The sequence below is a fragment of the Rhinopithecus roxellana genome, chromosome 17 (assembly GCF_007565055.1).
Source record: "Rhinopithecus roxellana isolate Shanxi Qingling chromosome 17, ASM756505v1, whole genome shotgun sequence".
Classification (NCBI taxonomy): domain Eukaryota; kingdom Metazoa; phylum Chordata; class Mammalia; order Primates; family Cercopithecidae; genus Rhinopithecus; species Rhinopithecus roxellana.
The window spans coordinates 89,617,149-89,629,614 of NC_044565.1; the positions used below are offsets into that span (position 1 = coordinate 89,617,149).

At 47.5% G+C, this 12,466-nt stretch overlaps 1 protein-coding gene and 2 pseudogenes across 1 annotated transcript in view; 2 read left to right on the plus strand and 1 right to left on the minus strand.

The window, feature by feature from the left end:
* Nucleotides 1–1,117: 1,117 nt before the first annotated feature.
* Nucleotides 1,118–12,466, plus strand: part of GREB1 (growth regulating estrogen receptor binding 1) — an 84,989-nt gene continuing 73,640 nt past the window's right edge. The window contains 3 exon segments of the mRNA XM_030921299.1: nucleotides 1,118–1,274; nucleotides 6,963–7,082; nucleotides 11,040–11,216. Of these exon segments, the coding sequence (XP_030777159.1) occupies nucleotides 1,118–1,274; nucleotides 6,963–7,082; nucleotides 11,040–11,216 (454 nt within the window).
* LOC115894482 lies at nucleotides 5,710–5,853 on the plus strand (annotated as a pseudogene).
* LOC115894478 lies at nucleotides 6,176–6,282 on the minus strand (annotated as a pseudogene).

The following is a 12,466-nucleotide window of genomic DNA, read 5'->3' on the forward strand; positions in this document are numbered from 1 at the left end:
GTCCCTTCCCACCTGCAAGTTCTGCAAAGAATTAAGTCTATAGCAGTACATCAAAATACATGAGTGGGAATGAAGTATTGATTCATGCTAAACAGATGAATCTTGGAGACATTGTGCTAACGTTAGATAGAAGCCAGTCACAAAAGACCTCGTACTGAATGATTCCATTTATACAAAGTGTCCAGAATGAGCAATAGAGACAGAAAATAAATTAATCATTGCCTCCAGCTGCAGAGGTTGGAGGGTTTCAGAGTGATGGGTCTGAGGTTTCCTTTTGGGGTGATGAAAGCGTTCTAAAATTGATCGTATGATAGTTGCAAAACACTGTGAATATATGAAAAACCATTGAGTTGTCTACTTTAAGTGGTAAGGTATGTGAATTATATCTCAAGCTGCTGCAGAAAAAAATCACAGTGATTCTCTGTGATTTTTGGGGGGATAGAAAATAAATCTCTTGGGGGATAGAAATGTCAGTGATTTTCCTCGTTTTCCCACTCCTCTGTGATTTCCACGTTTTCCAGATTTAATTCTGTATTACTTGAATCATGGAAACATTTAGTAGATTAAAAACCATTTTAAAGGAAGAATGAGAATAATCAGCCTTTTACCAGCAAAGACAATGATGGGAGACCTGCTAGCCTATCTTTCGGGAAGGTGGGGGGAGGCCGGCTCCTCTAATCCTCAAATCTGGGAATGGTTGTGGTGGATTGCTCAGTTGCCATCACTTACAAGAGTGTCAGAGGGCCCATTCGTCTCCAGGTCATGGAAAATGAAACGTCATTCGTCTAGGAACTCTCAGGGGCAGGACCACATCTCTGGGAAAAGTGAGAGTCCTGTGAAATCTGGGGATGGCAAAGAGGCACCTCTAGTGAAATATTCTAAGAGGTGTCAGGCTCTGCTGAGTGCTAAAGTAGATAAAGCTGTTACTTATATAACTTCCTGTAATTGCCCAGCAGTAGCTGCAGCTGAGGACAGCCACCCTTTCTTGGTCTCTGCTGAGCGGAGGCTACATGACCCTTCCTCCTTGCAGTTGTTTCACCTTCTGCCTTGCGTGGAGTCAGACTTTTGCACCGAATCTGAGATGCCATTTTAAACAGAAGACTCCATTCTCTTGAAGATGGGAAATTCTTATGCTGGACAGCTGAAGACGACACGCTTTGAAGAGGTCTTGCACAATTCCATCGAGGCATCCCTGCGGTCCAACAACCTGGTGCCCAGGCCCATCTTTTCCCAGCTGTACCTGGAAGCTGAGCAGCAGCTTGCTGCTCTAGAAGGTAGGAGATGCGCATTGCTTTTATTTGTGTATTTCTTTTATTGTGCACAGTTAGTGTTAGCACCAGAACTGGAAACTGTTTTCTTTATGTAGAAGATGTTGAATCTAGCAGAAAATAATTATTAGAAAAAGAAAACTGTGTACAAGTTCTTAGTTTGGCTAAAATGTAAATAAGTGTCAGCCGTAAAGTTGCAAGAAATAAAATTATTCATTGAATCAGTAGGAGAGAGGAAGAGGACAACTTGTTCTCAATCGGTTGTTACTTATGCTCTTATTAGAAGGTTTGACATTTTCACTTGGAAAAGCAAGAAATTTTGACCCTCAGCAATATATTCCTTCTCTTTGTCCTGGGATTCATGGCTATTATCTTTGCAAAGTAATAGTAGGTACGAGAACTCTTAGAAACTTTTAAAAACCAAAAGCAAACCCTTATAAATTTAATATGTGCCAGGAATAAAGAACTAAATTCTCTTCAGGCATGGGGATGACTTTTTAGAGTTTATTTAATTATGCAGAGAACGAAATGATTGTTTTTTTATAGCCATGTGTTTTCGTGTCAGAAGTAACCCCTCAGCGATCCATAGTATGAGATCGCTCTGTTATGGAAGTTCTTTTTGTAAGTTGATGTCTTTGAAATTACCCGCAGACTTCTCTTAGCTATTGAAGCGAAAAGGGGGCTATGCTTTAAAACAAAAATTAATTAACTAGAATTAAAGAAGAAAGCACTCAGTGAGCCAGGTCTTGTGCTGGGGTGGTCTTGCTGTGCGTGAGTGTGTATGTGGAAGGGGATGGTTGGGTTGGAGAGAATTGCACCTAGAGAAAAACGAGGTGTGGAGGTCTTTTCTTCAAGGGGCCCCACACTGAGCTTGTGTGAGATCTGATAGTTCCTTATTCTAGCAGGGAGGCATTTTTGTGTCATTGTTTAAAACATTGTTACTAAATTCACCTTGCAAATGGCCCTTCTAAACCCCTGGAAGAACTGGATCTGGGTCTGAGAGAAACTAGACTGTGGTCAAAACCATGCATTAGGAAAACCAAGAATTCTCTGGCATTCACATCAAAAGCACCGATGTTTTCTGGCATGGGAGACGTGACTGATTTTATGGGGAGCTGAGGAATGGCTGGAGAGTATTTTATGGACTGTTTTTGGCCAGTTGAAAGACTTTGGTGGAATATGAATTACCCAGTCATCCTCTACCTCTATAGTATTGAAGAGCTTTGTGGCTAATGATGTGTTAGTAATAGTGATACTGATGGTAATGTTTATTTGAATGATACCTTAAAATCCACAAGGTGCTTTCACTTCACAAGCCGAAGTAATTGAATTCTGTGATTTGGGAGGATGGAAGGGTGGCTTGCTGGAAGCTTGAGTGACTGAGCAGCACTTGCACACTCAGCTTTGGCCAATCTCTGAGATAAAAAGGGGACAGACAAGGGACTGAGTAGACTCAGGGTTGCCCAGAGTGGGAGAGAGGAGTAGAAAGCCCTTTGAGGATTCCAAATCAGCTTTCCCTCCTGTTGAAAGATCTTGATAGCTGCTTTCTGCCCACCTTTAACTGGGAGGCTGTGTCTGACATTCCGACAGCTCAGGGTGCCCTTATCTGCTGTTGGACATGTGTCACTGTGCAGGGACAGCACTGAGGCTTAAGCCTTCATTCCTCCGGTGCTGTGGTTGAAGGTTCCCTGCCAGCTGTCAGTCGGCTTGTCCAGCTCCACGTTGCTGTGAAAACTGGAACAAGCCCTGCGATTTCCCCATTTGTCCAACAAACAGAAGAGAGAAGTCCTCTGAGAGTTTGGTTTTCTAGTGCGGGAAAACAAGGGGGCTGAGGGGGCTGGTGGGAAGAGACAGATTCCTTTTGGTTTGCTAAATGTTACTCTAAACCAAGCACTCAGCTAGAGCCCCTGCTTCCTGCATAGCCAAACCTGGCGCAGACAGGCTTATCCAGGCCACATCTCGTTGTGTCTGTTTGTCGGGGTTTCTTATCTCATTGCTGGCCTTCCTCAGACAATGACATTAAAGATGGTTTTTATGACCGGGGTGCTGGTATGCTGAACACCCCTTGATCTGTTAACATTTTATGTATTTGTGAGGGGGATTTAGCAGGAGTCTTATTACTTTGCTCTTTGAATTTGGGCTCTTAATCTATCACCTCCTATAGGGGAAAAACCCTTTATACATTCTTGATTTTTTTTTTTAAAGAAGAGAGATCAACAAAACAGACACTGTCCAGCATTTTGGGATAGGTATTTATTCATTAAACAGGACATAGGTAAAATCCTGTAGTCCCACCCACTTAGAATGCCATAGAGTTTGTGCTCATGGAAAGAAAACACAATTGTATGTCAACATTAAAAGCAGTCGCCTTGTACGGAACGGAGGGAAGTGGTGCTCCAGGGCCCCTGAGTTCCTGTGTTTTGTTATTAGGATTCTGAGCTCCCAATCCAGTTGGTTTTGTCTAATGCCATTTTAGAGCTCTCATCCTGCCAGGAAACCTGGGTAAACACGTCTGGTTTAGTCTGCTCCTGGGCAGGAATGTCCCCTCAAGCTTGTTGCTAGTGGATCTTCCCATCACAGCCCCTGGAATATCTGACGTAGACCTTTGACCTTTAATCCTGCTTTCTTACTGACTGGATTTTGAGCTCTTTCTTTGACCTTTTGAGGCTTACGACCCTCTTCTTTCATGCCTTCTGAGAGTCTGAATTCCTGTTCTTAGCAGCTTAGCAGAATCACATGCAGGCATTCCCGGGTGTGCCCTTTACTGCGATGGTGCGGGCCTTGGGGGCTGCTGGTTTTAGTTTTCCTGGGATTGTGTCTCCCTTATTTCACTGATAGCTGGTGTCTGTGCCATCCCCTCTGAGCCTCTGTAGTACTGGCTTAGAGACCAGAGTCGATTTTGCAGACAGAGTCTTCTGTGTCCCCGACATGGAGACCTGTACTGCATTGCTGGAGCCTGGGGTCTGGGCATGACTCTTTATACCTTCTGCTAAAACCATGCCTGCTATTTTTAATGCCAGGAAGAAAGCATCCGAAGCAGGCTCCAGAGTGTACCTCCTTCCCCACCCCACTTCTGGGTAATCCCTTCACAGCCTTCCTACCTCCTCTGTGTCCTCTAAGCCCAGGAAGACTGAGAGATCAGGAGTTAGTGAGTCACTTCCTGCTGTGACCTTCCCAAAGTCATGGTTCCCACCTGCTGGAAACGTTCAACTTCTTCTGCCTCTTGTCCCACAAGCCCATTTGAAATGGTAGCTATTGTGAGGCTATGTTTCCAGTATGCTCTACTGTTTAAATCACATCTGGAGCATCCCGTGCAGCTCTGAGGGCCATGTTTTTCCACATAGACCGTCACAACTCCTGGTGACCTTAAGGTTTGTCTGGATTAACCACCTCATTTTAAAGATGCAGGATCAGAGGCACAGAGAGGTTAAGTAACTTTCCTGCGTCCACATAGGCAGTGGCCCAGGCTAGTACAGAAACCTGAGTTCCCTGATTTCCAGTCCAGTCTCTTTCTACTACACATGATTTCATCATTAACCCAGGTCGCTTAGCCCTCTGGATGGATCGATGGTGTTACAGCCAAGTTAAGTGAGGATTTGAGACATGACAGCAAATAAACCAATACTGGAGGAGAAGACAAAGAAATAAGAAGTGGGCCAGGTGCGGTGGCTCGTGCCTATAATCCCAGCACTTTGAGAGGCCGAGGCGGGTGGATCACCTGAAGTCAGGAGTTCAAGCCCAGCCTGACCAACATGGTGAAACACATCTCTACTAAAAATACAAAAATTCGTTGGGCGTAGTGGTAGGTGCCTGTAATTCCAGCTACTTGGGAGGCTGAGGCAGGAGAATTACTTGAACCCGGGAGGCAGAGATTACAGTGAGCTGAGATTATACCATTCCACTCCAGCATGGGCGACAAGAACAGAACTCCGTCTCAAAAAAAAAAAAAAAAAAGAAAGAAAGAAATAAGAAGCGAAGAGTGCCTGTATCCTAGCCCAGTGTGTTAAGGATGTTCATAATGACCCTGTTCCCTGAAGAACTCTGTATGCTATTTATTAAATGACATTTAAAGATAGAGAAGTTGAGAAAGATGTTTACCCCAAATGTCTAACTTACAAGAAGTTGGTAGGACTAAACTTCAACAGCCTGAGATCCTGCCTTCTCCAGCAGTACTTAGTGAATAAGGTACGATTCTGTGTACCCAGAGCCACTGGGCTGCCCAACACAGTCATACTTAGCTTCCTTGTGGGGTGCCTAGAATACAGGGATGAGTGAGGGCAGAGACCCTGCCTGCTGGAGCTGAGAAGTTCATTTCCCTGTAGTGACAGAGCGCAGGCTTGGGGAGTGGTGGGATTTCCATGGCCACCTCTAGGCTGTCCTGACCTGTTCAATAGTGACCATTCCTTCTGAAATATTATTTCCCTTAAAAAAAGCTTCCTACATCACTTCTCAGCCTTTTGGTTAAGATCAAGTGTAGTATCTGTTCTTATCAGTTTAAAAAAAGCTTCCTACATCCTTACCATACCTGACCCTGTTCTAGAATGGCTATTTGTATGTGTGTGTGTTTGTGTGTCTAGTAATGTTTACCTGTGTTCTTCCCTTGGGGATAATTTTTTTTTTTTTTTTTTGAGATGGAGTTTTTGGTCTTGTTGCCCAGGCTGGAGTGCAGTGGCGTGATCTTGGCTCACTGCAACCTCCGCCTCCCAGGTACAAGTGATTCTCCTGCCTCAGCCTCCTGAGTCTGGGATTACAGGCACGCATCACCACGCCCAACTAATTTTTTGTATTTTCAGTAGAGACAAGGTTTCATCATGTTGGCCAGGCTGGTTTCGAACTCCTGACCTGAGGTGATCCATCTGCCTCGGCCTCCCAAAGTGCCGGGATTACAGGCTTGAGCCAGCGCGCCTGGCCTACAGCATCCAGTATTTCCATGCAAGTACTAACTAGGTCCAACCCTGCTTAGCTTCTGAGATCAGACAAGATCAGGTGCGTTCAGGGTGGTATGGCCATAGACAATGTGCAGTTTGGCAGCTCTCTTTTATTGTGTGAAGCTGTTCATACTACCTATATTTTGTCTCCCAAATGAAGCAGTGCAGGTTAGGGGCGAGAGCATCAGCGTTGGCATCACACATGGCTGGAAATATGCAGGCCAGGCTGCTTAGCACATAGTGGAGTAGCCGTGGGCCAGTTGCTGGATCTCTCTGAGCCTCCGTTTCCTTTTTTGTAAAATGGTCTTCATATGACACTGTAGTACCCTCTACACAAATATCTTTGGAATGCTACATGTCCAGGCATTGTGCTCAGTCCTTGTCAGCCAGTTATTCACATATTAAACGTCTAGTGTATGTGCAGCTGTGGCAGATGGGAGAGAAGTGAACCTGAATTTGGAGTCATGAGGTCCAGGTCTGTGTGCAGTGTGACCTTGGGCGAGTCACCCAACCTGAGCAAGCCTCAGCTTTTCCCTCTAGTAAAGAAGGTTGATAAAACCCGACTGACAGAGTGTTTGTAAGGACAAGTTAATTCCGAGCTAGCCAGGCTTGCTGAGTGCTTAAGGATGGGTGGAACCCATTCTGGATTAGTCCTGTAGGTCCTGGGCTTGTTAAGCCTGAGAATCCAGGCAGAGGAAAGGCCCCGGGGGAAGCTCTGAGGCCAGACAGCAGCTGCCTTGCTCATCACTCTTCTTCCCCCATCTAGGTGGTAGCCGAGTGGACAATGAGGAAGAGGAAGAAGAGGGAGAAGGAGGGCTGGAAACAAACAGCCCCCCAAACCCTTTCCAGCTGCACCCGCCGCCTGAAGGATGCTGCACCACAGATGGTGAGCCTCTGCCAGCCCCTGGCCAGGCAGTGCCTGCTATGCTGCCTGCAGGCAGTGGCCAGGCCGGTAACCGAGCCTGTGACTGTGCTGCAGGGGTCCTCTTTGGTCTTCCTCTTTGCTTTCCCTGAGGTGTGAGCCATGCCTGTGGGCCCCCAGCAGGTGCTGGCCCGGCCTGCCCTCCTGAAGCAGGAGCTCCAGAGACACCATGCTGGGATGCTAAGGCAGGCCTCTGTGCTGCTCTTTGACAGCCTCAACTTTACCAGTGGCTTGGGAGCCAGATATTCATTTTTCTGTGTTGGTTGCTTGGAACCTAGAGTACATTTTCCCTGCTCAGGCCTGTTTGCACAGCATATTGAACTCAGAAGTGATTAGGAGGTATAATCAATCTCTCTCTCTCTCTCTTTCTGTCTGTCTCTCTTTTCTTTTTCTTTTCTTTTCTTTTCTTTTCTTTTCTTTTCTTTTCTTTTCTTTTCTTTCGTCTTTGACAGAATCTTACTCTGTTGCCCAGGCTGGAATGCAGTGGTGCAATCTCAGATCACTGCAACCTCCGCCTCCTGGCTTCAAGCAATTCTCCTGCCTCAGCCTCCCGAGTAGCTGGGATTATAGGCACACGCCACCATGCCTGGCTAATTTTTGTATTTTTAGTAGAGATGGGGTTTCACCATGTTGACCAGGCTGGTCTCAAACTCCTGACCTCAGGTGATCCAACTGCCTCAGCCTCTCAAAGTGCTGGGATTACAGGCGTAAGCCACCGTGCTTGGCTGGAATAATCTTTCATACCCATCAGTATGTCAGTGTTGAACAGGCAGATACACATAATCTCAGGAACCCTGTTCAGTCAGTAATGGTACAATTTCACTGTTGAGGAACAGAGGCCTGGAGATGCTGGGCGGGTGGCAGCCTAGCCCTGTGCTGAGAGCTTGTACTGTGCACTCAGAGAGGCGTGGGGCAGACCCCTGACTCTGACACCCATGCGCCACACAACCTCTTTGCTAGTGGGTTCATCTGTCCTGACACCATGCCAGTCAAGCGTGGAGGCCAGTTAGCGGCGAGAACATCACTTTGAGCATCAGACACAACTGGAACATGCAGGCCAGGCTGCTTAGCAGATAGTTGAATAGCTGTGTTCCAATCACTGCATCTCTCTGAGCCTCCACTTCCTTATTTGTAAAAGGGTTTACATATGACACTGTGGTACCCCATACAAATATTTTTGGAATGCCTACAATGTCCAGGCATTGTGCTCAGTCCTTAGTTATTTAAGATAACTAACTGATTATTATTAAATTAAGCAGTAATTGAAGTAATTATTGAACTCTTTGCTCTGGATATATGGAGATAAATGGGATGAGAGATCCCTGTTTGATGGGAGCTATACAGGGAAGTGGACACACTTTGCACGCAGTTGGGAGCAAGCAGGGGTGCATGGAGCAGAGGAGGGGCTCTAACGCAGGTAGAGAGTTTTGGGAAGGCTTCCTGGAGGAGGTGGCCCTTTGGGTTTTGGAGGATTAGTACGAGTCAGCCAGGAGACTGTGGAGGGCTTGGAGGAAGCTGGGAAGTTCCAGACAGAGGGAACAGCATATGCAAAGGCTTAGTCGGGTGAAATTACAGCTCATTTGGGGGAACTGCTAACAGATTATTTACGTAGGGGCCTGAGGTGTGGCAGAGCCAGGCTTGGAAGAGTGATGAGACTTGGTGTGAAGGCCCCATGTGTTCTGCCTTGGGGTCTGAACTTGACCCTGAGCATGATGACTGGGAGGGGAGGGACTCAGCCCTTGCTGGGCTGCTCTTCCAGGCAAGGGGAAGGCAATATGGTGGCTCCTAGTGAGGTAGGACTTCTAGTGTCTAAGTATTTAAAAGGCCACTGAATTAAATGGTAAGAGGTGAACTCTTCAGCCAGGCATGATGGTGCAAGTAGTCAAGTCCCAGCTACAGGGAAGCTGAGGCAGGAGGATTGCTTGAGCCCAGACTTCGAGGCCAGCCTGGGCAACATAGCAAGATCCTATCTCTTAAAAAAAATTAAGAGGTAAACTCTCCAATGGTCATTATATTTTCACATAATTTCCAAATAAATACAGTAAACACTGTGACTACTCATGGCCTACATCCCTCCAGCTCTTCAGAAGGCATGGACCACACCAGGCTGGGAGGGACCTAGGTCAGAGAGTTAGGGGACTTCTGGGAATTGACGTTGACCTCGGGGAATTGACCTCCCTTCCCCAAGCCAATGCAAGGAACTGCCCTGTATTAGTCCATTTTCACACTGCTGATAAAGACATACCCAAGATTGGGCAATTTTCAAAAGAAAGTGGTTTCTTAGACCTACAGTTCCACGTGGCTGGGGAGGCCTCACAATCATGGTGGAAGGTGAAAGGCACATCACATGGCAGCAGACAAGACAAGAGAGCTTGTGTGGGGAAACTCTTCACTATCACAAGAATAGCATGGGAAAGGCCCACCCCCATGATTCGATTACCTCCCACCAGATCCCTCCCACAGTATGTGGGAATTGTGGGAGTTACAGTTTAAGATGAGATGGGGGTGGGGGCACAGCCAGACTATATCGTGCCCCAGACCTAGGAGTCACCTTGGCCTCCCTTTCTGGTCCACCTCTCTGTAGCTTGCAGCAAATCACCCAAACTCTCTGAGCCTCAGTTTCCCTATCTTCAAAATGGGAACAGCCACACTTTGCTGCAGGTGATGAGATGAGAGCTTTGCAGAGCCTGCCTCACCAGTGCCTGGCATGTGGTGGTCCTGGCCCCACGCCTGCCAGCGTCTCCCCTACAGGTGTTGCTTTCTCCTGCCCCCGCCCAGCGGCACATGGGAAACCATGGAGCAAATGCTCGGTGAGGAAGCCCTGCACGCAGGAGGAAAGTCTTCATGACGTCCTATAGCGCTCTGCTGGGAAGGCCTTGGCTCATTGGGGCTCCCAGAGAGGTCTCAGTCGGGAGCTAAAGCTACAGGGAACACAGGAGATGGAGCTGGGTGTGCCCTTACCTGGGACAAGACCCTGGAAAAGGCTTATCCAAATTAATCTCAGCTGGCTCTCTCTTTTACCTTTTCCCCCAAATATTTGTAGAGATGTATTATTTGAATAGGAAATTTACAAACTCTGAAATGCAAAAGGTTCCGAAGGGCATGGAATGAGAATCTCCATGCTCTCGGCCTGCTCTGTGCCTGTGTCCTGGCCACGAGTCCTCCCCACCGACCCTAGAGGAAACCGACGCTATCAGATTCTCAGCCTTCATTTTGCATGATGGCCTCTTTCTCAGCCCCAAAAATGCAGCATGTAAGAAACATCAGAGGACCCTCAGTTTCTTATGGATTTATCTTGTATGTTTCCATTTGCTGTCATGTGTTTAAAATTTCTTCCTGTTGAGCTTCATTTGCACATTAATGTGCATTACATGGTGGCACCAATAGACAAATAATGTGTGATCCACGTGTCGTGGATACCTATGATTTTATATATATATATGTATATATATATATATATATTTTTTTTTTTTTTTTTGAGATGGAGTCTCACTTTGTCACTTAGGCTGGAGTGCAGGGGCACAATCTTGGCTCACTGCAACCTCCGCCTCCCGGGTTCAAATGATTCTCCTGCCTCAGCCTCACGAGTAGCTGGGATTGCAGGTGCGTGCCATCACGCCTGGCTAATTTTTGTATTTTTAGTAGATGGGGTTTCACCACATTGGCCAGGCTGGTCTTGAACTCCTGACCTCAAGTGATCCTCCTGCCTTGGCTTCCCAAAGTGCTGGGATTACAGGCGTGAGCTACCATGTCCAGCCAACTAAGATTATAGTTTTATCTCTCAGGATTAATTTTGAGGTCAAGCACCCCCAGAGATAAGAGTTTCTCCTGAGCAGACCCAGAGCGTTTCCTCCCTTTGCCCCTGTGACCCCGCTTCCGGGAAGCCCTGGGCAGCGTGTGAGCCCTGTCCACCCCTCCTAGGGTTCTGCCAGGCCGGGAAGGACCTGCGCCTCGTCTCCATTTCCAACGAGCCCATTGACATCCCTGCGGGCTTTCTCCTCGTGGGGGCCAAGTCCCCCAGCCTACCGGACCATCTCCTGGTGTGCGCCGTTGACAAGAGGTTCTTGCCGGATGACAATGGCCACAATGCTCTTCTTGGTAAGTTCTGCTTTGTCCTCCTCTGTGGCTCTTTCTGCACTGGGTAGAGCAAGGTCAAGGGAGATCACAGCGGGGGGTGGTAGCAACAGAGGGACCACCTTTGGGACCCCAGGTGCAGCATGCAGCCCTGTTTGTTTTTTGGTAGAAGAGTTCTTTGTGGAATGGAATGCAAATGAGATGCATTTACAGTATGACTGCATCCCTGCAGAAAGCTCACCATTTAGCATTCATTTTCCATACGTTTATTCTTCAGACCTCCCTAAGTGCCCGCTTGTGTCAGGAATGGGTGACAAACCCTGTCCTAGGCAGTCTCAGAAACAGCCTACAGAGGCAGAGGAGAATGAGGCTGAGTGTATTGCTGCCTCCAGAATGTTTTGTCCTAAAGGACTGCCAGGCATCCTGTATCTGTTTTCCCCTTTGGTTTATCACTCATCTCTCGAGACATGGTCTGTTTGCTTGTTTGCTTATTTGTTTATTTATTTATTTTGAGATGGAATCTCTCTCTGTCGCCCAGGCTGGAGTGCACTGGCACTATCTCAGTTCACTGCGACCCCCACCTCCTGGATTCCAGCGATTCTCATGCCTCAGCCACCCAAATAGCTGGGATTACAGGGGTGCGCCACCACACCTGGCTAATTTTTGTATTTTTAGTAGAGATGTGGTTTCATCATGTTGTCCAGGCTGGTCTCGAATTCCTGGCCTCAAGTGATCTGCCCACCTTGGCCTCCCAAAGTGCTGGGATTACAAGCATGAGCCACCATGCCCAGCCAAGAGATGGTCTTTATTATCCCAGTTTTATAGGTGGGCTTGTATCTGTTAACTTGCCCAAGGTCGCATGAGTAAAGGAGACAGAGCCAGGATTCAAACTCAAGTCTTCCTGGCTCCAGATTCTACCTGGTACCATCCCACAGTCAAGGTCAAGATGGGGTCAAGATGGGGGAGCTGCCACTTTCCCTTCCAGCCCTGGGCACCACTAGCCTTTGATCTTTCCAACAACCGCTGGCCCACTAAGGCTCTGAGTGCAGAGCTGGGGCCAGGCCTTGCCAAGCCTGGCTGCCTTTGCTCATATGATGTAATTGAGTTCTTACTGTGTGCCAGGCCATCACTCAGCAGGCTCCCCCATTGTGGAGTAAAATCTAAGGACACCAAGGTGTGGACCGAGAGCCCAGGGATCTGGGTTCCTGTCCTGCATCTGCCCACAGGTCCCTGTGTGGCCCCCTGGGCTTCTGTGTCCTCATCCATGAAGCGGG